The 26,389-nt window shown below is 42.7% G+C and overlaps 1 protein-coding gene across 4 annotated transcripts in view; it reads left to right on the top strand.

Annotated features, from left to right (window-relative positions):
* MEGF10 (multiple EGF like domains 10) overlaps positions 1-26,389 on the top strand; it is a 156,607-nt gene that overhangs the window by 116,192 nt on the left and 14,026 nt on the right. For 3 of the 4 annotated variants that reach the window (XM_068246753.1, XM_068246752.1, XM_068246759.1), the window contains exons 12-22: positions 498-661; positions 2,453-2,555; positions 7,476-7,622; positions 7,745-7,879; positions 9,534-9,662; positions 12,310-12,438; positions 12,860-12,988; positions 13,727-13,855; positions 15,492-15,731; positions 19,170-19,297; positions 25,670-25,793. In XM_068246753.1, the coding sequence (XP_068102854.1) occupies positions 498-661; positions 2,453-2,555; positions 7,476-7,622; positions 7,745-7,879; positions 9,534-9,662; positions 12,310-12,438; positions 12,860-12,988; positions 13,727-13,855; positions 15,492-15,731; positions 19,170-19,297; positions 25,670-25,793 (1,557 nt within the window). The remainder of the gene's footprint in view (positions 1-497; positions 662-2,452; positions 2,556-7,475; positions 7,623-7,744; positions 7,880-9,533; positions 9,663-12,309; positions 12,439-12,859; positions 12,989-13,726; positions 13,856-15,491; positions 15,732-19,169; positions 19,298-25,669; positions 25,794-26,389) is intronic. The other variant, XM_068246769.1, reaches the window with a different exon arrangement.

Here is a 26,389-nt window from a genome sequence, read left to right as displayed (position 1 = left end):
AAGTATACTTCAAATACAGGAAGTGACATCACTGCTTACTTCCTGTAATTGAAGTATACTTGCCATCACTGCACCATTCCCCTGGCTATCTCTTCACTGCGGCCAGGTTACTACTGATATGAGGTCGGAACTATTCTGCAGGGCAGCACAGCAAGGAGCGAGCAACTGGGAACTGAACCTTGTGGTTAGTCACTGCCCATCTTTCTTGGGTTCCGGCGGAAACAGCCGAGCCTGATCAGGTCAGATCTACTGCGCAGGCACAGTGGTGGTACTTGACATTTTTCAGGCGATAAAAGTGGTACAATTAATGAAAAGGTTGAAAAGCCCTTCAATTTGCAAGCAAATAACATCGGGGAATATTAAATACTTTTGTAAATAATAGCTTTTGCAGGATAAAACAAATAAAACTATATATTACAAATGTTACTCTTATTTAATGGCCAATATATCTTCTTGGTGTTGTTTTTTAATTGCAATGTGTTTTTTTCCTACTTTAGGCTGGTATGGGGTGGATTGTTCCATCAGTTGCCCGAGGGGGACTTGGGGTCTTGGATGTAATCTCACCTGTCAGTGCCAGAATGGAGGTGCCTGCAATGCTGTGAATGGAAGCTGCACATGTGCTCCTGGGTGGAGAGGTGTGAACTGTGAACTCCCCTGCCAGGTACAACTGCACACTTCATGCTTTCAGAATGAAAACACAGCTTCTGTAATCAGAATATGTATGTATGTGAAACCTGACAAAAACTCTCTTACTCCTATAAATGGTACATCTTAGGAAATCTTTGGGACGTAACAGGGGTAAAGCTGTAGAATTGCACCGCTTCTCTGTAACTTTCTAATTGTGTGAAAGTAGTGTTAATGTCAATATGTTTGTGTTAAGCACTTAACGACCGCCTAACGCCGATAGGCGTCGGCGGGTCGTTAGTGGTTTTGCATGGAAATGGCCGCTCGCTCGAGCGGCCTTTCCATGCTAGTTCACGGAGAGTGTCTTCGTGAACAGTGTGCGAGCCGCCGATTGCGGCTCGCACACGTAATGTAAACACGCGGGGAAGAAATCCCCGCTGTTTACATCATACGGCGCTGCTGCGCAGCAGCGCCGTAAGGCAGATCGCCGATCCCCGGTCTCTGATTGGCCGGGGATCGCAGCATTCTGATTCGCCGGCATCTGTTGTAGGCGGCGCAGGACGGATCTCCGTCCTGCGCTGCCCATAGCAGGAAGGGGAGGCACGGAAGGGGACGGAGGCGGAAAATGGCTGCGGAGGGGGGCTTTGAACAGCCCCCCCCCTGCCAAACGAACAGAGCCGGCGGCGATCAGACCCCCCCAGCAGGACATCCCCCTAGTGGGGAAAAAAGGGGGTAAGTCTGATCGCCCAGCCTCATTGCTGATCTGTGCTGTGGGCTGTAGAGCCCACGCAGCACAGATCAGCCAAATCACCCCTGGTCATTAAGTGGCTAAGGGACAGGAAAAGGTATGTGTGGTTTTAGCCCTGGTGGATTTTGGGTAGGCAGATTGCCAATACTCAGGTATTTGTCTCCATCAGCTACCTAACCCTAACCCTTAATGTACTTGAACTCACTTCCCAGTGCTTAACTTTAACCTCTCCTTTCACATTAACCCATTCCTGATGACCAATCCTAAAGGTACATACACGTGCAACTTAATGCACGACCAACCGCCTAACATGACCATATCCACATTCAAAAAACAAGTCGTTCAAACAACTTGTACATACGTGGCCAACTTGCATTATAGTTGGTCAGTTGATCCGCCGGTTGGATCGGGCAAACAGCCTCTTATCAGTGGCTTGTCTAGTCATTCGCCACGCCTACACACACCCAACCTGTCGTCCAACGGACAAGTTTGAATGACAGGCGGAAAAATTGCACAGCCTTTACATTCCCCTTAACAATGACCTATTCCTGTTGACTTTACCTAATGTCCCTCTTAACATTAAGCTCTTTCCTATTCCCCATCAGAAGTTTAACCCTTCCATAGAATGCAAGTTGCCTGGTTATCCTGCAGATCCTGTGCCCCTAATACTCTTTAGCCATAGGCCTATAACAAGTAAGCAGATCAGATGCTCTGACTCAAGTCTAACTGGATTACCAACATGCTTATTTCAGATGTATAACTCAGACTTTACTAATGCCAGAAACCTCAGCAGGATAGCCAGGCAAGTGGCATTCTTTATAAGGAATACATATGGCAGCCTTCATATCCATCTCACTTCAGGTTCCCTGTAAGGAGATGCCAGGCTTGTTCAGCATATAGTCATGGCTGTGGTGCTTGTAGTCCTTGTACAGTTGTTGAATGTGGCTGCATACCAAGCTGAAAATCCAGCTCTTCCCTTACAGGGGAAAGGACTGTGGCATTGGTTTCTCCATTAAGTTAGTGACAGCGGTGATTTGAGTACTTGACGTCCATTTAACATTTGCACTTATTTACTTTTAGGATGGCACATATGGGATGAATTGCTCTGAACGCTGTGACTGCAGCCATGCTGATGGGTGCCATCCAGCCACTGGGTATTGCCGCTGTTTGGCAGGCTGGGCAGGTAAATAATATCAATAACATCATTTGATTATCTTCAGAGTTACATCCTATTTCCACAAACTTTGATGCATAGTCTGCCTGTATGTGGCCTTTGCTTTGCTACAGATATTCAGTGAAACTCCACTGAGGATGGACAGCGGAATAGAAGTCAGTATTCAAATAGATTTGTTGTCATTGATTATACTTTGTAACTGCAACTCATAAATTCCTGTTGCAGGTTTGATTCATTGCAGCCATTTGGCTGTTCCCAAGCCTAATAAGTATTGATAGCAAACGAAATGTAATGATTGTACACAGCAGTACAGTTTTACAATTTAAAGCTTTACTAATAGTAACAGGAACAGAATTTGATTTAAAGAAACGTCAGTTTTGCATGATCAGAACAGAGGAGTATCAGCACAACAGTGCAGGCAGGCCCATATTTACCTCACAGGAGCCTATAGGCACAGATGTTCTGGCACCATAAACTCTGACTCCCCATGAACCCACAAGCCCCGACTACATCACACCACAAGTGTGCTGGCTGACCCGACTGCAACCTTTCCCCTACTTCTCCTGCCTGGCGTAGGTTGGCAAAGGATGCCCTTAGTATTAGGCAGCCAAAAGTAACTTCAGTATTAAGTAGCTAGGGGTGCCCTCACATTTTAAGTAGCTAAAGGTGCCCTTGGTTGAAGGGAGATCTTGTCAGTGGAATGCCAAGAGGTGGGTGAGTAACCTCTCATTTATGCTACACTCAAGACTCTGCATAGGGAAGGAGGGAGGGAGGCACTGAAGGAGAGAAGTAAGGCAGCTTTCCATCACCAGGTGCCTGTAGGCCCAAGCCTACGGTGCCTTATGGAAAATCCGGCCCTGGGTGCAGGGCAAACATTGTAGATAGGGCCGAATTTAGCACTAGAGTGTCCTGAGAGGCAACTGTCTTTGGTCTTCCAACCCATGCTTACCATCCTGGAGCCACACTAACATCACTGCTCCTGGGACATAGAGAGGTGGATGCTGCAGGGGCAGTGACATGAGTTTGGCTCCAGAATGAGTGTGCCTCCAGAATGGTGAATGCGGGTACCCCAGGCAGGGTGAGGGAAAGTGGATGGCCAGGCTGCTCAGGGGCCAGGGGCAGCCAGCACTCTTCAGGTAACTGATAAACCTGCAATCCTGTTGGGATTTGCAGCAGAAGGCAGAGTTTAGGGTAGCAGTACTTTAGTGCCTGTAGACTCGCAAGATGTAAATTCGGCCTGATTGTAGATCATATTTTAAACTAAAAGGGTGAGGACTATTGATGAGAACTAATACCACCGTACACAGACAACCACACTTATTGTAGCCAGTCTGATCCCTTGCTCAACTCCACAGTTGCCCCGCTCCCAATTATTATTGTAGTACTGTGGAATCATTGTGCTTTATGTACACTGAAAAATAAAGTGCCTGACAAATAAAAGGCTGGTAAATTTGCTGTGTTCACACAGTGCATGGGAATTTTACTGATACTAACACCAAGAGAGCGCCACCCGTTACACTATTCGTGCCACCTGTGTTACAAGGCAATGTGTGTGGCCCTAATAGTGTAATGGGTGGTGCTCCCCTTGTGGTATTAGCAAAAATTAGCATCAGGCTCAACAGGGCCGGTTCAAGTAACAATTGGGCCCTAGGGCAAAATTAGCCTGAGGGGCCCCCAACAGACACCCCCCGACCAAAAATTGCCATTAGAGGCCCTTTGTTGCAGCCAAATTTCCCTCCCTGTCCCTGAGCTGGCTGCTGACCCACCCCCAATCACCTCTCAACTTAATAGACTCTGCAGAGTCCCTGGGGCGCAACAGTTAAGATGGGGAGGGACACCTTGGGGGCCCTTACAGGCTCTGGGGCCCTGGGGCAATTGCCCATTTTTTCCTATGGTAGCTCCGGCCCTGAGGCCCAAAGTAAGCAAGAAGAAGAAATAGTGTTTCACAGGTTTTCAACAACAATACGTATTCCCCTTAATAAGTGGGGCTAGGTAATCCTAGCTTAATGCCTGATATCCTTACAAATTGGACTTAACCAAAAATGGTAAAAGTCTGTTTTTTTGAAGGACCTGCAGCCTTTATTCTTACTATAATGTTTTCTGAGCAAAGTGTGATGTGTGATGAGTTACCTGTTGCTATTAGAATATAACCTATGGTCATGTTATGTCTGTGAGGAGCAGATCACATTGATGATATGTAAGAAAAGAGATGATATTTCTTGGAGCGTCTCCTCCAGAGGGAATGTTGATTGCATAGGGCAGCTACAATAGTGCAGCAGGCATAAAGACATGAGCACTTGTGAGCGGCTGAGTAAAGTTTTATCATGAGCCCTCGGTAATTGCCTAGCAACTTGTCCAGACCATCAAAGGCCTCTTTGTCCCGGCCCTGGCAAAACATTCCTTCACAAATCTCCTTATCGACTTCAGAACAGACCAAAATCTGTCAGAAAGCTTGCAGCAGAAGCTGCTCCCACAGCGCACAGTAACCTCTATCTACCATGCATGGTAAAATGCTGCCATCCCACCTTATGTGCGCTTCATTTTTATCTCTATGCATGATTTAAGACACTTTATGCATTTTATGGCCGTGAAATGTATGGAAGTTCAAAATGTTGTCAACTTTTTCTCTCTTCCACACAAAGAAACAAATGATCCATTCAGGGGTCTGGAGGCTTTGATTGTTAATGCGGAGCAGACACAATGAGATTTGGGATGCTTGCCGGCATGACTGTTAATAGCAGAATTCGTTTTCCAGTCTATGGTCCTCCATTTTATTCACCGCCCCTCCATGGAGCACAAACGTAACATCTATTGCAAGCCTTAACTTTGTAAAACGGCTCTGTGGCCATAATGAAGAGTTCATGTCGTAGCTTTGGGCCCGGCTGGAAGTTAGGGATTTTCTACTGTGTAGTTTTGTAACAAGAGGGAGGAGGAAGGAACTTTAACAAAACAAGCGCCTGTGAATACGATCTGCAGCTCAGCCCTGCGTAGTGGTCAAATGACGTGATTTCCTCTGTGACCTCTATCATTTGTTGTAGGATTAATCGTAATCTGCTCAGACCTAATTAGAAATTAACCCTGAGGCCGTGTCACAGCAGTAAGATTAAACCCTCGTAGAGAAAACTGCCAGTTTAGGTAATGCGCTTGAAGAATTTTCTGCCTTAAACTCGGTGGCCAGCAGAGAAGCAAATCTATCCCAGATAAAATTAGAATTAGCAGACTTATATATTTGTTGATGCCCGCGTCCCCATTTTTTATCTCTGCCAGTGTATAACACTGAGCAACAATAATTCACAGGGTAGTAGAAACAAACAATATAAACACTTTCACTAGTTAACCCTTTAGCAGCCGTTTGCAAGTGCTCCATGCCAATTTATTTTATCACTTTTTATTTCTTATTTGTTGCATTTCCTTGCTTCTAATTAGCACTGCTGTAATGTGTATTTATGGCCACTTGTCACTAGGGGGCATTGTGAGACAATAACAGAGGACTTCTGCTTTCAGTTTCTATATTTTCTGCTGGTAGAGAGAGATCAAAGCATTCAAGGAACTTACAGCATAACGAGTTCTGCCAACTGAGGTCAAAGGCAGTGCGCTTATCTCAAACCAGATCATTCCATTGAAGTTACTTATGGGTTGAAGAACACCTGTACTACCTTTACAAAAATAAAAAGATCAGGATGGATAACTTGATGGTATCTTGTAGTGGAGAACACAAAGGAAAAAGCAGTGATGAAGAGTTTCTAGGAGTAGCTGTGAAAAATGTAAAATACATATGTACACATGCTTAAAAGAAGGAACTTTCATCCAGAGTAAAATGTACTATAAATTACTTTTCTCCTATGTTGCTATCGCTTACAATGGGTAGTATAAATCTGACACATAGGACAGGTTTTGGACTGATCCATCTCCTCATGGTGGATTTACAGTATTTTCTTTATTATTTACAAAAGCATTTCCTAGAAAGGATCCAGACATGGATCTCATCTGATCTACCTACTCATTTGCTTTTGTAACTAAAGAAAACTTTGAGAATCCCCCATGAGGAGATGGACCATTCCAAAACCTGTCAGATCTTGTCTTATTTTGTATACCTTATGTAAGTGACGGGAACATAGGAGAAAAACCATTAATTTAACATTTTAATCTGGAAGAAAAGTAATTATTACATACATGTATTTTAAACTTTACAGTTTTTTTGCGATTGTGGTAATTTAAGTGGCAAGTTAAAGCCCAGCTTGGCCTAACCTTTTCTGATAGAGGTGGGAAGCATAGGACCATGTGGAAATTTGTTATGGCTGTCTGTGCTCCTATTGGGCAGAATTCTCCACACTTTCTGCACCAACGACAACAAGAGCTCAACAGTGAGCCAATGGTGTCACCAGGGGAAAAAGCTGCCAGAGATTCTATTGCTGGAATATTCTACAAAAGAATGTTCACCCTATTGTTGTCTCTGTCCTGTGAAGAGATTTTCTACTAGGTAAAGATGGAGTAAGATGTAATAGGGGCCCTAGGCAAGGTAGTAGATTTGGGGCCTCCTTGTAGTCCTCTTGGTAAGATGAAGTGGAGAGAGGTCAGATAAGGTGGTAGGTGGGCCCCTTGACACCCAATAGGCCCCAGGCTCCTGCCTAGCTTGCCTGGTGGATAATTCTGCTCTGGGTATGCACTTCATATTATGTTATAAGATGTAAACCTGATTTATGGGTTGTATTATGTCAGTGTAAGTACATCTGAAGCTAATATGTAAAATATAGAAAGACAGACAAATCATCTTCAATGAGGATTGTAGTTTAGATACACTGGTATTTGGGTACTTTAGGATACGGAAGATTAAGCAGGGCTTAGACAAAACACATCACTGTCATTAAAGTTGTGTAATACGGTCACCGTGTATGTCTCAGTTTAGTGGACTTTCTCCTCTTCTTGCAGGTATGCATTGTGACAGTGTATGTACAGGGGGGAACTGGGGACCAAACTGCTCACTGTCATGTAACTGCCAGAATGGTGCCTCCTGCTCACCAGATGAAGGCATTTGTGAATGTGCCCCGGGGTACAGAGGGACAATGTGCCAAAGAAGTGAGTATGAGCCAGCTTGTTATCTATTTCTGACAGGCCTTATGTTTGTAAACGTGTAGACCTGGTAGATGTATTATTATTGTAGTGTTCATTAATCAGCAACATTATGTGTGTCTGTACAGTTTGTTCTCCAGGGTTTTTTGGACATCGCTGCAGCCAGGCATGCCCACAGTGCGTCCACAGCAATGGTCCCTGCCACCATGTGACTGGCCAGTGTGACTGCCTAGCAGGGTTCATGGGGTCACTCTGCAATGAAGGTGAGTGAGTTAAAGGAATGACACTCAGAAGCCCAGGCCAGCAGTGGGGTATATTGCTTTTTTAAAAAAAAATAATGGTTTTCTTTAAATGCTGAACTTCTGCTGACAGTGACATCAGAAGTTCAGCACCATGGAGACTGTTGGCTGAGCTGATAACACAAATAGAGAATGGTGCAAGAGCTAAATGTCTGGCAATAATTAACATTTATGGCATTGCATAATGGCCTTGTAAACAATTTGTTAGGGGTGATTTTACGAATGACGAAAATTCTACTAATAAGCAGGGCCGGATTTAGGCCAGGGCCGCCGAGGCCATGACCTAGGGCACCACGGGAGCAAGGGCACCAAAGCAGCAGGCTAAACAGACGCCTCTGCAGCAACCACCTTGGTCTCTGTGCGCGTTTGCATTGTGGCCGGCGGCTATGGACTTGGGCAGCATTGGAGATGAAAGGAAGAGGAAGCTTCTGCACTGGAGACAAGCAGAGAAATGAGAGACACTGGTGGCTGCTGTGGTGTGAAGGCTACCTATACTGAAGGGGGGTGGGGAAAGGAGGGATTAACCCCCTTGGCGGTATGAAAAATCCCGCCAGGGGGCAGCGCAGCAATGTTTTTTATTTTTTATTTTTTTTAAATCATGTAGCGAGCCCAGGGCTCGCTACATGATAGCCGCTGCTGAGCGGCATCCCCCCGCCCGCTTCGATCAGGAAATCCCGTTCATAGAACGGGATTTCCTGGAGGGCTTCCCCCGTCGCCATGGCGACGGGGCGGGATGACGTCACCGACGTCACTGACGTCGGGACGTCATTGGGAGTCCCGGGCCACCCCTCGGCGCTGCCTGGCACTGATTGGCCAGGCAGCGCTGGGGTCTGGGGGGGGGGGGCCGCGCGCCGCAGCAGATAGCGGCGATCGGGCGGGGGCCGGCGGCGATCAGAGTGCTGGCGCAGCTAGCAAAGTGCTAGCTGCGTCCAGCAAAAAAAAAATTATGAAAATCGGCCCAGCAGGGCCTGAGCGGCACTCTCCGGCGGCTTACCCCGTGTCCAGCACGGGGTTACCGCTAAGGAGGTTAAGGGACTCATCTGTCTACCAATACTGGAGGGAAAGGGGGGAAGGGTCATCTGGCTACCTATACTGGGGGGAGGGGTCATCTCGCTACCTACACCGAAGGGGTGCGGCTGGTGACAGTGGCCTTGGGCGGTAAAGAGTACAAATCCGGCCCTGTTAATAAGTAAGGTGATGCTAGTGGATTTCTTTTTTTAAACAGTAGGAATGCTATAGTAGCTTTTTCTCTCCGTTGAGGGCTCATTCACACTAGTCAGTGAGTTGAAATGCATGAATAAAAAACTCATGAATGGATGTGAATGGGCTTGTGAGTTTCCGTGCATTTCCATGCATTTCCATGAGTTTACATCACTTTCGGCAAGTTGAAATGCACTGTTCAGCAACTCACTGTTGTATTGTGATTGAAAAAATGAAAGTTTCTGGACTTTCGTGTTCCCGTGAAAAATGCACGCTATGTGCAGTGAGTTAAAACTCACTGCAACTCACATTGTGTGAATGAGCCCTTACCAACTCTCTCTCTTATTTTTCATAAAACCAGTATAGTAACATTTGCTCATGACTAAATAAGTAAAGTAAATGTCTTCACTCTGATTAGTTTGCCCCAGTGGTCGCTTTGGGAAGAACTGTGCTGGCATTTGTACCTGTACCAACAATGGCACCTGTAACCCTATCGATGGTTCCTGCCAATGCTACCCTGGATGGATTGGCAATGATTGTTCCCAGTGTAAGTTTATCATCTTCATTTATTTCATACTTGTTGAAAGATGCATAATGTACATTAACCTTCCCATGAATTCCATAAATCTGTTTTGCAGTGGAAGCATAGGTCATTTGTTTGTCTTGAATTGATTGGTGACAAGAGGAAACATCATTAAACTAATGTAATCCAAAAAAAGATGCGGAAACAGTTGAGCCATTAAATTCAGTAATGAATTATGAGCAATTAGCCGAGAAGTGAGGGCACAACGGAGCTCAGCAATTGGCTGCATTTTTCCACTTCCACAGAGGCCATATGAGAAGCAGGATCTGTTAATAGAGTCACTAGCCAGTCTCGCTGCCTACAAGGAAGGAAGCTGAGAGAGTAATGATGACACACTCCGCATAGCAGGAGCTGAAAGGAATACACTGCAGACAAAGCCATCCTAGAACTGTGTAAAATAATCCATTTCATGAGGAAAATAAAAGATCTCTGTTTCAGTTATTATATGTCATGAGCCCTGTCACTTACAAAAGAGGATGTGTCTGAAGAACACTGACATTTTGCATGCCTTTGTGCTTCACTCCTCACACAGGAAAATAATACTCTTAACACTTGGAAAGCAAGTCTATGAGACGAGAGATATTTTCCTCTCATTCTTTCTTGCACAACATATTCATAAGATGCTGAAGCCACTCTGCAGGATTTTCAGAATAAATCAACAACCCACCTCGATAACCTGAACAGCAGAGGGACAACATACAAAAAGCCTATTTTTATGCAGCACCCAACCACTCTCATCATTAATAAAAATTGGTTGGTGAATTTAATTTGTTAATGTAGTGCCCCATACCCTCCTGTAGTGCAATATATAAGAGAAATGGCCTAGACCAGGCTATCTCCACCAGGGTTCCCTGAAACCCCAGGGTTCCTTGAAATACAGGGGTTTCCTTAGATACAAAAAATATTTGAAGGGTTCTTCCAGGGTGAAAAGGTTAATGAAAACTGGCCTAGACTGCCAGGTATCTTCCTCCCAGCAAAACCCTGTAGGAGAGGGCATAGTCTAGACTGTCAGGTTCCTCCCTCACAGCAGAGCCCTATAGGAGAGGGCATAGCTTAGGGTCTAGAGAGCCAAGGTTACTTCCTTACAGCAGAGCCCTATAAGCGAGGGCATAGCTTAGACTCTAAGCTATGCCTTCTCTTATAGGGCTCTGCTGTGAGGGAGTTACCCTGACTGTCTAGACTCTAAGCCTTAGAATATAGACAGTCAGGGTTGCTCCTTCACAGCAGAGCTCTATGGTAGAGGGCATAGCCTCAACTGTCAGGTTCCTCCCTCACAGCAGAGCCCTATGGGAGAAGAACATATATAGAAATGTGCAACAATTCAGTTTGTTTGGAGTGCATGAACCCTTTGTGGAAATGAGGTCCAGGGCAAACAGGATCATTCAAGACCCCTCCCACCTGGGCAATTGCTTCTTCGTCCCCCTTCCTCTAGGTCGCCGTTATAGGACCATTCTCACCAAAACCACGAGGCATAAAAACACCTTCTTTCCCCAAGCGGTTGTCCTACTTAATTCATGCACTCTCCCAACTGACACCCCCTAATCTCCCTCAGCCACCCCCCTGCGGAATACGCGCACAGAAGGAACTGTCTCCAGCTGGCCACGCAGTACCACATGTCACCGTACAAATGTCTGCTTTGCATAAGACAGTCCTGCCCACCTGAACTATTAACTGCTGCTGTCTGTTAAACTGTCTGTTAAACTGATGTCTAGGTGTCTCTGTGGCTAAGAATCTGTACCATGTGTTGTTGCCAATTGCTGTGACTGTCTGTCAATCTGCGGTTGTGCCTACGTAGCTATTATCTGTACCATGCTGATGTTGCATTTTATGCCAATTGCCGTGTGTCCACAAAAAATTCCGGTTGTGGCTCCCACCGCACTTGGCGAATAAAGTTGATTCTGATTCTGATTCTGAAAAAAAATAGGGTAAGGGGAATCCCAGAGTCCACTATGAGCCCCTCCAAGGCCTCCTCCTGGATACCGGAGGTGGGGAAGAGCTCCTTGTCCATAGTATAGACAAGAGTTTTGGGAGAATCTGAATTCTGGATATCCCAGCCTGCAAGGGTGACAAGGGGTTAAAGAGGCTTGGTAGTGGACCCGCACCTCATTTTTTAGTGTAAATAATGGGAGTATTTGCCAGAGATCCTTATACAGCAGTATTGCGGCTGTACAGCAATCCCCAGCAAAAGCGTTGCAAGTCGCCACAGGATTTTCAGGCAGGAAATTCACTGCAGTTTCTGAGGGTATAAGAACATTTTCAATACCGATGGGTAGATACATTATTTGTGATTTTACCGCATTTATTTTTTTCGCTTTATCAAAAGCTACGAGGTATTTTTGAAAATAAAAACATACCTGGCAAATTTGATGATTATAGCATGTATGGGGGCCATTGTCGCCGTTGACTGCAATGCAATTCACCCAGAAATCTGCTGGTGAATTCTCGAAAATGTAAAATACAAATTTTGAAGCAGAATATACCACAATTCTGATAACAAAGGTCGGCAAGCGGAAACAGCCCAATTTGCAATCAGATAGAACCTTAAAAATTTGCCTGCTCATTCCTAGTATAAAGCTAAATTGTTTGCTTATGTTAATCTCTTGTTTTGTAGCATGTCCACCTGGGCATTGGGGACCCAACTGCATTCACACCTGTAATTGCCATAATGGAGCTTATTGCAGTGCATATGATGGAGAGTGCAAGTGTTCCCCTGGCTGGACTGGGCTGTACTGTACACAGAGTAAGGACTACAATCCAAATTGTACAATTACTGCCCTGAGAAGTCATGATGATTGTTTCACACTAATAAACTGATAACTGATGATGAAAATCTATCACTGCACATAGTACAAGTATGTGAAAATAGCCATTTATTCAGCCGAAACGTACATAATTTTGGCCATGCGGTGTTTGTAGATTGGTGGACTGTTCACTCATTTGGGTGAGCTCTCTTCTCCTGTTCAATACGACGTTTATAAATTGTACTTCTTTATGATGATATAACATATAATGATGTAAAAGTTAACACTTACAATAAAACATTCTTAAATATGAAAATGAAATAGAACAACTTGAATCGAAAATACAAATGAAAATTGTAATTGAGCTATGTGAATTCCGCTGTACTGTTTGGATATAAAAAGTGTTATTTCTGTCCACAGGGTGCCCATTAGGTTACTTTGGAAAGGAGTGTTCCCTGGTGTGTCAGTGTCAGAATGGTGCTGACTGTGACCACATAAGTGGGCAATGCACCTGCCGCACAGGATTCATGGGGAAGCACTGTGAACACAGTAAGTATGAACGGCATGCTTTATATATGTTTAATGTATGTATGGTAATATCATAATACAGCAAAGATTGCTAAAAAGTTAGCTAATTAGAGTTGCGGTTTTGCAGTTACATAAAGCACCCACAACAAAACCTATCTTTAAAGTGGAACTGAACTCTTGCACAGCACACAATGAAAAGCCTTTATTCCACATATAGTTGCTAAAGAAATCCACTACTCTGTGTGTTCTGTGGTTGTTTAGCCAGATCAAAGAGTCTATAGTAATTAGTTCTTATCAGCAGCTGTGAATAGACTGCAGGAGCTCAATGAGGCAGGTCTTCCCATACTGTAAACACTTAGGCTATAACCCTTTCAGTGTACCCTGCAGAGTGAAACTAAATTGTAAACTTCAGTTCTTTAGGATTTCCACGAAATTAAATGAATAATTTGTTTGGAACATAAAGGCTATCTTGCTGTAGCTAATCTTTTAGAGTAGAGAGGAAGCCAGCCCATAGTTTGTTTTTAAACAAAGTTATCATTGCAGGTTCATAGCACATCTGCAGGCATATAACTGCCAGTGTAATAACTTTTATAACTTGATATAACACAGGTGGTATTGGCAGACATCTGCTACCTAATACAGACAGTATTTTTTTTAAGTCCAGGCCAGGCTTCTGGATACCTGGCGTTATCTGCTGTTCTCTAGCCTTAGTAAATTATCCCCATTGCATTATATATATATGATCTCATTTGTTTCTAGAGTGTCCATCTGGATCCTATGGGTATGGCTGCCGACAAGTGTGTGACTGTCTCAACAACTCAACCTGTGACCACATTACTGGAACTTGTTACTGTAGTCCAGGCTGGAAGGGCACAAGGTGTGACCAAGGTACGCATGTGTAACTTCGCGGAGAGAGAACATTTGTTGGTCTTCACCATGTTGAATCTGCTGTTGTGATAAGTGGCAGTAAAGATTCATTTATGTTTGCATATATAAAATCTCAAAAACCTGACATAACAGTGTACTGTAATATACGTATAGGTGCTACATTATGCATATACAAAGTACATGACACTGGCTTTAATGGTTGTCAAGCTGCTCTGTCTGTAGCTGTGCCCTACTTACTAGCAGATTGGAGAAGGACTTAGCCTATGCCAGATTCATACTAGAGGCCAAATCATTTTCCCATAATGGACAAACAGACATGGGATCGAAAGTTCCCATAGTATCTATAGGATCTGTTCACACATGACAGTTTCGAACATGTCCATTGTGTTAGTAGAATGCAAGGTCCTATCTTGCATGACTTCACAGAACACGGACATGTCATATATAGCATAGTATCTATGACATGTCCGTTACAATGAGCAGCATGAAACCATGGACAGACACTGGATCATACAGTGGATCCGCTGTGAGCGTCCACGTCAGGAACCCAGCATAGTGTGAATCGAGCCTAATTCAAGTAGACAGAGTTGGCGTAGTGTGAATGTAGCCTAATTCTAGTAGACAGAGTTGGCATATTGTGAACCTGGCCTAATTCTAGTGGATAGAGTCAGCATAGTGTAATCCTACCCTAATTCCAGTAGACAGAGTCCTCTTAGTGTAATCCTAGCCTAATTCTAGTAGACAGAGTTGGCATAGTGTGAACTTAGCCTAATTCTATTAAACAGAATCGGCATAGTGCAAACGCAGCCTAAGGGCCTGTTCAGACTATGCGCGTTCCTAGTCGTTTTCAGGGAACACGTACGGGTACCAAAAACGCATAGGAACGGCTCCTAATGCTTTTGAATGGGCTAGTTCACATGTATGCGTATGAGACGCATACGTTTCTCATCCGCATTGCTACACGCAGTTCTGTGCGTCACGCATAGAAACGGACGCAATGAAAGTCTATGGACGCGTATCAAAAACGCGTACTATTGCGTTTTTAGCGTCCGTTTTCCTCTGCGGTTCCCATAATTCTTTTTTTTCCCCTGGGTCACGTGTGTGTGCAAAACGCAATAGAATACGCATTAGAACGCAAGAAAAACGCATGCGTTTTTCAACTTGCGTTTCTTTGATTTTAAACGCATTCTTCATACGCAGATAGTCTGAACAGGCCCTTACTCTAGTTGACGGTGTAATGTATTTGCCAATAAGATAATTCTGTAGTACTGCAGTAGTAATCCAATAACAGTGTAGCTGGCTATACACGTAAGGCAGATGGAAGTATCAAATATTTAAGAAAATCCTGAAAGACTATAAAAACCTGTAAAATCCTGTAATATGAGTTAAAGTAATGCTCCTCTCAGCATGAGAGGTGCTCAGATTTTGGAAAATGATAAAGCAAGAGTGTATCATTTGTTACACAGTATATTACAATGATAACATTGTTATTAATGGTGAATTTACATGGTGTTGGTGATGTATAATTGTCTTTTCTGTCCATGTTGAGAGGCTGCAGTCTTGCCAGGCAGTCTTCTGAACACTATGTCGAGAATGTTCATTTTCTCTTTTGTTTCTCACTGTTATTCACTTCTAGCTATGATGATAATTGTAGGGAACTTGAACAGCCTGACCCGCACTAGCGCTGTGATCCCTGCTGACACCTACCAGATTGGTGCCATTGCTGGCATCATTATCCTCGTCCTGGTCGTCCTCTTCCTGCTAGCGCTCTTCATCATCTACAGACAGAAGCAGAAGGGGAAAGAGACAACTATGCCAGCTGTCAGCTATACCCCCACCGTCCGAGTGCTGAGCAGCACAGACTACACCATCGCAGGTAATCAGGGCATGCCCTTACCTATTATTGTACTGAAGGGTACTAATCCGCAGTCACTTAAAAATATTATTTCTGGCGGTGTATGAGAAATCTTATAGGTTACGACAGGAATGTGAGAATTTGCATTGTTTTTTAAATATAATTATAATAATTCCTTTTTTTGTATAGCGCCTTTCTCCTGTCGGACTCAAAGCACTTGCGAGGCAGCCACAAGAGCGCACTCAGTAGGCAGTAGCAGTGTTAAGGAGTCTTGCCCAAGAAACTCCTTACTGAATAGGTGCTGGCTTACTGAGTAGGAAGAGCCAGGATTTGAACTCAGGACTCAGAGGCAGAGCCCTTAACCATTACACTATCCAGCCATGATTTGTTTGATGGAGCATACTGGTCTGTACACACAGATAGGCACCCAGTATGACAAGTTAGAACTCTTTACTAAAGAAAATCATGCAGAGATAAAACATACACCACCATCAGGAAATGCAATTTACTTACAACAGAGAGGAACACAGAGAGAATACAGGAAATAATAATACCATAGAGATCTTCACATCATTCTACAGACAGTGACATCTTGCTTTTCCTTCACTTTACTGCAGTTTAGGTAATTCCGTTGATACTGCCATCATTGTTTTCCATAAAAGGAGTTCCAGATTTCCATAAAGCCGAGACAAATGTTGATGCTAGAGATACATTGCTCATGTTACGATGTTTATCGATTAGCCCTAATTCTTGACAATGGCTCAGGAGCTCTAAAGTATTGTGGAAAATATACTCAAATGGGAAACTAACCCCAATAAAATCTGAGCATTGTGCTAGCCCTGCAACACTGCAAATCTAAAATACATTTGAATAGACTTATATTTACGGTAAGCATTTAAAGAGGCACTATAGTGACATAGAGTAGAATGCAGTAAATTATTCAGGATACCCACTTTTACTTTAATTATCTTGGTTTCAGCATCAGAAAAATGTCCTATAGACGTATATTTCTGTATATTGGTTTGTTGCCCCACGCTCCTAGTGAGGCTTAGCCTAGGCTGTTTATGATACAGAATTTTTCTACTGCCTTTAGAACTCTTAGTAAATGAACATTCTGTAGAGATCACCTGCAAGTACTAAAGATAATGCTGCCTGATATACATTTCAGAAAGTAAATAAGGGAGAAAAAAAGATTTTAAAATGGGCCAACACTAACTAAATAGTATACATAAAAACATTGTAAAAAAAAATAAGCAATTTTATCCATTATGTTTTTGTTGACTATGGAAAACAAAAGTTTGCTTTCTTAAAACAAAGTATTTGCAATTATTCAGGTTGGAGTGAGCATATGATGTCTCCCAGTGCATCACTGCTGAATATATGCAAATCACCCATTGTTGTCCCTGTATAACGAATTCATCTAAAAATGGCGCCTGCGAATAATGGCGCACGGTGTTGCCGCTAATCCGTTTGCCACTTATCGCTATTTAACGTTAAAGCCTTATTCTTATTTAACGTTAAAGCCTTATTGTTATTTAGCGTTAACACACAGAACCCTCTCTGTACCTATCCCTAACCCCTAAACCCTCCCAGTGGTGCCTAACCCTAACCACCCCCCTCGTGGTGCCTAACCCTAAGACCGCCCTGGTGGTGCCTAACCGTAAGACCCCCCTGGTGGTGCCTAACCCCAAGACGCCCCTGGTGGTGCCTAACCCTAAGACCCCCCTGATGGTGCCTAACCTTAAGACCCCCCTGATGGTGCCTAACCTTAAGACTCCCCCCCCAGTGGTGCCTAACCCTAACCTTGACAGTGTTACATTAAATCCATTCACCGTTTTGCAGTTAAATAACTTCTGCAGTTTGGCTTATGTAGGGCGCTATTGATAAATAACGTTACTGTGGGCAATAACGTCTGCTGTTTGGCCAATGAACGGCACTATTGATAAATAACGTTAGTGTGTGCCACTATTGATAAATAAAGTTAGTGCGAGCCGTTTTTCTTCTTTTTTCCCTGTGCGCCATTATTATGCAGTACTAATTATAAATAGCGATAAGCGTATCTTTTTAATGCCGCGTCATTTGTATGCATAGGCACTGTGCGCCATTATTCACTGATCCGTGTATAACATACCTCCAGATCCGCTGGAATGCAATGATGTATCAGATTGTTAAATATACAGAGCCACAATAATCCAACATGCTTACAGACTGGTTGGTCTTCATCAGTGCATGTTTGTTTTTTTTGTTTTGTTTTTTACTACAAATCCTTTTTAAATTAATCCAATAAGGTGGTGCAAAGTATGCTGACAATGTGTAAAGGGAGGTCAGAACCTATCCTTAAAGGACATCCAAAGTGAAAATAAACTGATGAGAAAAACAATTGTATCTATCCTGCTTCTCCTAAAATGACTTTTTTTTTAGATATCCCACAGTTTTATTTTATATTTAAAGGAAACCAGAGACGAACAATAGTCAAAGTTTTATACATACCTGGGGCTTCCTCCAGCCCCATCCACATGGATTGATCTCATGCCGCCATTCTCAGCCTTCTCCAGCTCCGGTACCGAGTCCCGTAACTTCGGGCAGTTACGGCCAGTCTGAGCATGCGCAGTGTGCTCTCTCCATCTCTCTCCGGCGGAGAATAGTACTGCAGCGGTACCTGTTACCAGAGCTGGAGAAGGCTGAGGACGGCAGCGTGGGAGCAATCTGTGCAGATGGGGCTGGAGGAAGCCCCAGGTGTGTATAAAACTTTGACTATTGTTCGTCTCTGGTACACTTTAAATCTAGTTTTTACTGTTTCATTGTCTCTGCTCAATGACACCTTTATTGAAGTATGCCAGAGCCCAAATCTATAAAATATTGGCCCTTTTTATCTCTTTTCTGTTCTCAGAAGCCATTCACTGACAGAAATTACTTTATCAGTGAGGGTTATGCTATAGTCTGACCCAGTCCGACCCGGTCCAGACCCGGACAGAAACTGTCACTTGCATACTTGATGTTTAACTCTTTCAGGCAGAGAAAGAAAATAAAGGAACACAGCCTAGTTATTTGTGTGCTAGGCACAGTACATACACATGTCTATCTCATCATGTCACATGTCACCTCAGGTGTCCTTTAAGGGCTCTGCCTCTGACACAGGACACCATGGTTCCAATCTTGGCTTTTCCTGTTCAGTAAGCCAGCAACTATCCAGTAAGGAGAGCTTGGACAAGACTCTCTAACACTGCAACTGTCTACTGAGTGCACCCTAATAAAGTAGAACTAAATATTTTGGATGATGTGTTTTGAGGAGGAAATATATTTTTGTATAGTGAAGTAGAAAAAAGCCCTAATGATGTCATAAGTATGTATTTTCCAGTTCATCCTGAAACCTACGCACTCCATTGGGTAAACAGCAAACAGTATGGCAGCCATCAATCATCCTCAATAACATCATTTATTGCTCATTTGTTTCCACAGATACCCTTCCGCACACCAGTGGTGGAAATCCAAACAGTCAGTATTTCTCTAACCCGAGTTACCACACACTGAGCCAGTGCACCTCTGGGCCTCACATCAACAGTATGGATAGGATGATGCTTTCAAAGGTAAGAGATCACACTGTGCGGAAGGCTTTAGGTCGCCTGCATGCTCTGAACATGGGCCCTGGATATTCTGGATTCCACATGATTGCCATCTGTCTGTGCTTCATATGAACTGGTAGCCTCCATGTTATTCCTATGCAGAGATACGTTTGTGATAGAAAGGCACACCACAATCTAGCCATGCCATATACATCCAATCAGCACCGCAGAATGAATGTCTAATCCCATGCTAATGGCACCAGAGTGTAATCATTCAGCATTTTCATTGCATAAAAAACAGACTACAAAATGCATGCTCCATCCAGCTTGTGCTGCATTATATGATGACATAATGATTCAAGTGCTCAAATTCTCTTTCTCAGGTATGCAACTTCCAACTTGAGAAACAGTTACGGGTGCTTTCAAAATGTCACGTCACACAGCTCATACTGTAGGTAGCAGTGCTTTTGTTACTGCTTCCTTATTCAGTAGAAGTGGTGAATGATAATACTCTAGACTAAAGTCACACGCATGTCTCAAGTTGGCTGAGGCGGCCTATAACATTCACGACAGCCAATAATCAGGCATGTGTACAATGGCCATCCATACAAAATAAATGGGATACAGTTGGGGACATCAAACTTGGAGAAGGACTTAGGAGTACTCATCGACAACTAGTTAAATAATCGTACTCAATGCCAAGCCGCTGCAGCTAAAGCGAACAAAATTTTGGGATGCATTAAAAGGGAAATAAAAACTCGAGATGCTAGCATAATATTGCCCCTGTTTAACTCTCTAGTAAGGCCACATCTGGAATATGGAATTCAGTTCTGGGCACCACATTACAGGAAAGATATTGCAGTTTTAGAGCAGGTGCAGAGACGAGCTACAAAATTGATACGTGGGATGGAAGGTCTCGCTTACCAAGAAAGGTTAGATAAACTGGGTTTATTTAGTCTAGAGAAAAGACGCCTTAGAGGAGATCTAATTAACATGTATAAATACATCAGAGGGCAATATAAAAGCTTGGCGGATGAGCTTTTTGTCCATAGGCCTTAACAAAGGACTAGAGGACATGATCTGTGCATGGAGGAAAAACGTTTTAGCCATTTATTTAGGAAAGGGTTCTTTACAGTAAGAGTGATTAAGATGTGGAATGCATTGCCACAGGAAGTCGTTATGGCAAACTCTATACCTGCATTTAAAGGGGGCTTAGATGCTTTCCTTGCGTTGAAAGACATCCATGGCTACAATTACTAGGTTATGCCTAATGATGTTGATCCAGGGATTTTATCTGATTGCCATCTGGAGTCAGGAAGGAATTTTTCCCTTTTGGGGCTAACTGGACCATGCCTTGTGGGTTTTTTTTCGCCTTCCTCTGGATCAACAGGGGTATGTGGGGGACGGGCTGGAGTTGTACCTTGTACTGGTTGAACTCGATGGACGTATGTCTTTTTTCAACCAAAATAACTATGTAACTATGTAATGCGCAAGAGATTTGCTCGGCGGATCTACTCACCCCCAGTGATGGCCAATTCTATTGTTCGCGATGCTCCCCCACCCGCAGTATGCTCCTGGTGATGTCAATGGGAACGAGGATGCTGCAAATTTCGCAAGTAAACCAGAGGCGGAGACCGGAGCGTCGGTGACTGGCTGCGCGGACACAGGAGGTCTGCGGGGGACCGTTAGAAGCCCCAGGTAAGTTTAACTCTTTTTTTTCCTTCTACCCCCCTACATTACTGATAAAAGGATAAGCAAAATCCTCACTGCCACGTTTGCAAGATTTTGTCAAACTTTAGATTGATTCACAAGAAACTTGTGAATCAGTTTGGCAAAACTGGTATGTTCCATTAGAAAAACAATTGTAAATAGAAGTAAAAATGATTGCATGCAAAATTGTTTTACTTCTATTTATGACATTTTTTTTTATAGAAAACCCTTGTAGATGCCCAGCAAAATCATTGAATTTGCCCTGTTGGTCATTAGACTGTCAATGTACTGTCCCAACAGGAAACCCAAATTCACTGGGTTTGCCACAGATATATGTACAACCGCAGTAACGTTGGGTAAGGGTATATTTGCATTTAAAATCCACTGTTAATGTCTTAATCAAGGGATAAAATTGATGGAAAGATCGCACTAACATTTTTACTTCTATGTATTGTCATTTTCCTTCTACAGTTTACATGGAAAATCCTTGTTCTTGTAATGTGGCCTCATGGTGAGAATTGACTGCTGATCTCATGATGATGAGTAAAGTTGGCCATACGATACAATTCTCCAGAAAATTGATGGTTAAAATTGATCTTAATATCAATCAGAACTATCATTCAGGCCCACTAACGGAAGGAAAGCTGCTATCCAATTCGATCAGATTAATGGTCAGATTAATGGAATCGATCTTTTTTTTTATAATTTCCACCAAATTCATTGAATTGGATAGCAGCTTTCCTTCCATTAGTGGGCCAGAACAATTATTTCTGAACAATATTACTATCAAATTGGACGATCGATCGTCCGAAGAATTGTATTATTCATGTCCACCTTAAAGAGACTCCGTAACAAAAATTGCATCCTGTTTTTTATCATCCTACAAGTTCCAAAAGCTATTCTAATGTGTTCTGGCTTACTGCAGCACTTTGTACTATCACAGTCTCTGTAATAAATCAACTTATCTCTCTCTTGTCAGACTTGTCAGCCTCTGTCTGGAAGGCTGCCAAGTTCTTCAGTGTTGTGGTTCTGCTATGAACCCCAGCTTCCAGGCCCCTCTATGCACACTGCCTGTGTGTTATTTAGATTAGAGCAGCTTCTCTCTTCTCTCTTATCTTTTACAAGCTGGATAAATCGTCCTCTGAGCTGGCTGGGCTTTCACATAGTGAGGAATTACAGACAAGGGCAAAGCTGTTTGCAGGAAGAAAAGAGCAGCCTGAAACTTCAGTGCATGAGAGATGCAGGGGGAAAGAAACACACAAATGATCTCTTGAGATTCAAAAGGAAGGCTGTATACAGCCTGCTTGTGTATGGATGTATTTTCTATGTGTGGACATACTGTACATCAACCTACTTCCTGTTTTGGTGGCCATTTTGTTTGTTTACAAACAAACTTTTTAAAACTGTTTTTGACTACTTTTAATGCGGCGGGGAGCGGCGAAATTGTGACAGAGGGTAATAGGAGATGTCCCCTAACGCATTGGTATGTTTACTTTTGTGCGATTTTAACAATACAGATTCTCTTTAAGCAAGATAATGGCAGATTAGGCCTCACTGTAACTGCCCACTCATTCCTTCTGATGACCTTTCCTTGATACAGAAAATCATAAAACCTAACCAGAGCACTAGATTGCTCTAGCTAAGGAACAGTGGTCCTTGAGGAGTCAAGGGCAGTGATGGACAACATGGAATTCATCTATTTAAACATTTCAAGGTCTGCCTAATTACAGCATTTTAAAAGAGCAATGCCTTCTGTAACACGTAATCGACGCAAGCAGACAGGCTGCACAGGCACATGTAAACCAGCTAAAGACTGTAAGACTGTCCCAGTAAGGAGAAATCATTAAAAGTCTGTAGTTAACTTTTGTGTTTCCTTGGAAATATCCAGAATAGTAAATATTTTGACACACTTCTACCCCTAATCTTTTATGTTGCAGAATAAAATCCTCAAGGCACGTTGAGAGCAGCTTATTTTGATAGGGACTTCCTCTTTATTTGGTCTTTTCTGTCTGAAAAGCATTGCTGAGAGATGGAGAGCTCTCAGTAAAAGAATATGTAGTCTCATCTCTTTGTATTTTTTTTTTACATTGTCTATTGATGATTTTATTTTGCCCTAGTTACATGAATGACTGTTTTGTAGGCAGACCTTTTTCTGTGGTGGTCCTACAAATATCATAAATTCATTTTTCCTAGAAGTATTTGGTACATATAAAAAGTCAAGTTCCACATGCTATATTTTGACCGCAGTGTACAATGACCCAAAAATGCTTGATGATGATAAGGCTACATTTGTGAAAAGGTGAGGAGCACTAGTAGTGGAGGCAAGCCCTTGCACCATCCTTACAGAAAGACCTCTAATGCAACGTTCAATAAGAAGATGTTGGATGTTTTAACCTTGATGATGTCATTGTGGAAACCAAAATCCTTCACACAGAGACTGCAGATGAGTGGGGGATTTGGTTTATATGAAGAGGTGGTCACCAAACCCCCTTAGAACATCTCAGATGTTATAGATCAGGTATAGGCTGTAGACAGGAATTAAGCTGTTGCTCAGCTGAATCCACCACTAAGAAAGATTATAGTAGTGATTAGCCATAAAGAATGTCTAGAGAAGTACAGTTTAATGGGCATGATATACGAACCATGTTTTATTTAAACCCTTTAAAAAAATTGCAAGAAAATTGAATCGCTAACTTGAGTATACCTCAAGTCATGAATTTTACTGACTGAAAATGATCTAATTATTGCCTTTCTCTCCAATATCCTTTTACTACTTTACTTGACCAGTGATGTTATGGGATGCCAACATTATCTATTTATATATTAATAGGAAAAGAGAGGATGACTAATCCCAAAGGATCTTCCAATCAATAAATCAATATTGCAGTTTAATTATTAAAACATTTACAGTTTCGTTTCTTAATTAAGTCTTTCATCGGGTCCTGAGGACTTAAAGCTATAAGCCTTAATACATTTCAGCTGAAAAATCATTTTATTGATGTAGTATTGACTCAAGGTGGTAATTTCCTACACACCTGTGCTGATAGAAGGAGCTAATGCTACTCTATGACAGTGCTTCTTAAAATAGCAATGTTTGGGCCATAGCACATTGATTACTTTTCTTCCTCTGTACATTGTTACTTCTTATCTTTACCTGTTAAGGTCATAGATCTGAATTAACAACGTTTATAGGCTTCTCTCTATTACTGCTCAGTTTGTTTAGCTGTGTTGAGCACTGTAGGCTATCCACTTCATTGCAATCACAATTTTCATTCACATGTTATGCTAGGTACACACGATCAGATTTCTGTAAAATTTACTGTCAGATAAATTTTTTCCAACAGGTCTGATCTGATTTCTGATCGATTTTCCATAGAAGTGAATAAAAAATCGGTCAGAAATCAGATTGGACCTATCGGAAGTAATCGATCTGACTATAATTCTGACAAAAAAATCTCATTGTGTGTACCTAGCACTAGCCTTTTTCCACTAGCTGCGAATTGCTGCTGTTTTCCGCACGTGATTTCAGATGCAGAATCACAGCCTATTGAAATCAGTTGGCATCATCCGAAATCGCAGACGGCCTCCCAAAAATAGCGTCAGCTGCAGTTTTCCGCAGGCCGCATCCAAATCCCTATATCCATGCATAGTACAGTACGGCACGCAGCAGCATGGTTGGTGAGTCCAATTTGGAAACCCAGGGGAAATAGGCCCTTATAGTTACACTTCTTTCTGCCAATGTATTTAATGATATCATGTATTGGTTATATTTATTTATTTATTTTTTGTAATTTTGTGAACGATATTCTGACACACGGTCGTTTTACCTGGCAGCAAAAAAACATGACTTGTGCCTGAGCAAGACCCCGTCCAGGTGTAATTCCATAGGGAGCTTCCGCTTCAATGGCTGTGCAGAGTGCTAGCAAACATCCCGGACAGTGTTCGGGAGCAGTTTTCATGGCCTTCTGCACTTAGTGTACTTAAAATAATTTCAAATAGGGCCCTAAAAATAAAATATGCTTTATTTTAAGATTTTAAGGCTACTATTAATATGTTCTGTACATATTGTTCAGCCGCCAGTGAGTTGGGCGCAGGGCAAGCCGAATGACGGCTCTCCCTGCTGCTGCTAAACTCCCCGGCGGCGGTAAATACTATCCTCACTCTGCTCGGAGGGAGATGTAATCCCCGGATCCCCGATTTACTCTTGCATGGGGCGCACATCATAGTGCTATGAGGGCGCCCAGCTTCGATACTTGGCACTGAGCGCCGCATGCCGAAGTAACCTGCTTCGTCTGTGGGTACCCAAATTTCCCATCGTTATCGATAATATAATGACTCTCTATGGTGGCACCCAAACTACCGGTGCTAGTGGGTACCCAAATTTCCTGATTCCCTTTAAAGTGTTCTTTAGAGGCAGAATTAATACTCGCCAGAAAGCATCGTTTTTCACTGGAATAAATCTAGGACTGTATAAAAGATGTATTTTAAGAGAAGGATGCAGTATATTGAATGGCGGTTGGGCACTGTTTATATACGTGAGAAAGGAATTTGTGGTTTAGACTTTATATAGCAGTGGTACAGCTTTTACCCACACTGGTGTACCACATATCAGAAGCTTTTTGTAGCATTATGTAGCAGAGCTGAAGTCAATATGTTCTATCTAAATTTCTTCCTTTGTTTGTGCAGTCTAAAAGCAGCCAGCTCTTTGTGAATCTGAAAGGCCTGGATCCCGGGAAGAGGTCTCACACTATCGATTACACAGGCACTCTGCCAGCAGACTGGAAGCAGGGAGGATATCTCAGTGAGCATGGTAAGGGAGCATATTCTGAAGATGGTTCATGGGGTTTATAGAGAGAGTGTTAATAAAAATTTGTATGGCCATTATGTGTAATATTCCTTTCTCCCCACACAGACGTGGAAATCAGTCCAGCAAGTTCATTATTTTTAAGCTTCAGCACACCTCACATAAAATATACTAATGTGGTGTTAAGGTTTGAAAATATATTCAACGTACCAAAAGAAAGCATAATACAGAAATGACAGTATATTTATTTCTTTATTTTTTTAGTTTCAAATTTTGAATGTAAGAAACATAAAAAAAATGTTACAGCTAAAGGTTCAAGTATTTCACATGAGACAGGATCATATAAGGCACAAGGAGCCTGATTCACAAAGAGGTGCTAACAGTTAGCACCCTGGTGAAAAGCCCTTTATCACGCCTAAACTCAGTTTAGGCATGATAAGTTTAGGTGTGATAAGTTTAGGTGTGATAATTTTAGGCATAATAAGTTTAGGTGTGATAAGTTTAAGCACCAACTACGTTAGCACCGCAGTGCACAGCTGATCAAAAGTTTTGCGCTAGCAAAGTCTGGTGCACTTTGAATAGAGTTTAATGGCGCTGCTTTG

The sequence above is a fragment of the Hyperolius riggenbachi genome, chromosome 1, assembly GCF_040937935.1.
Source record: "Hyperolius riggenbachi isolate aHypRig1 chromosome 1, aHypRig1.pri, whole genome shotgun sequence".
In the NCBI taxonomy this organism is placed as follows: Eukaryota; Metazoa; Chordata; class Amphibia; order Anura; family Hyperoliidae; genus Hyperolius; species Hyperolius riggenbachi.
The sequence above is the reverse complement of the archived record's forward strand: the minus strand, read 5'-3'. Positions and strand labels throughout refer to the sequence as shown.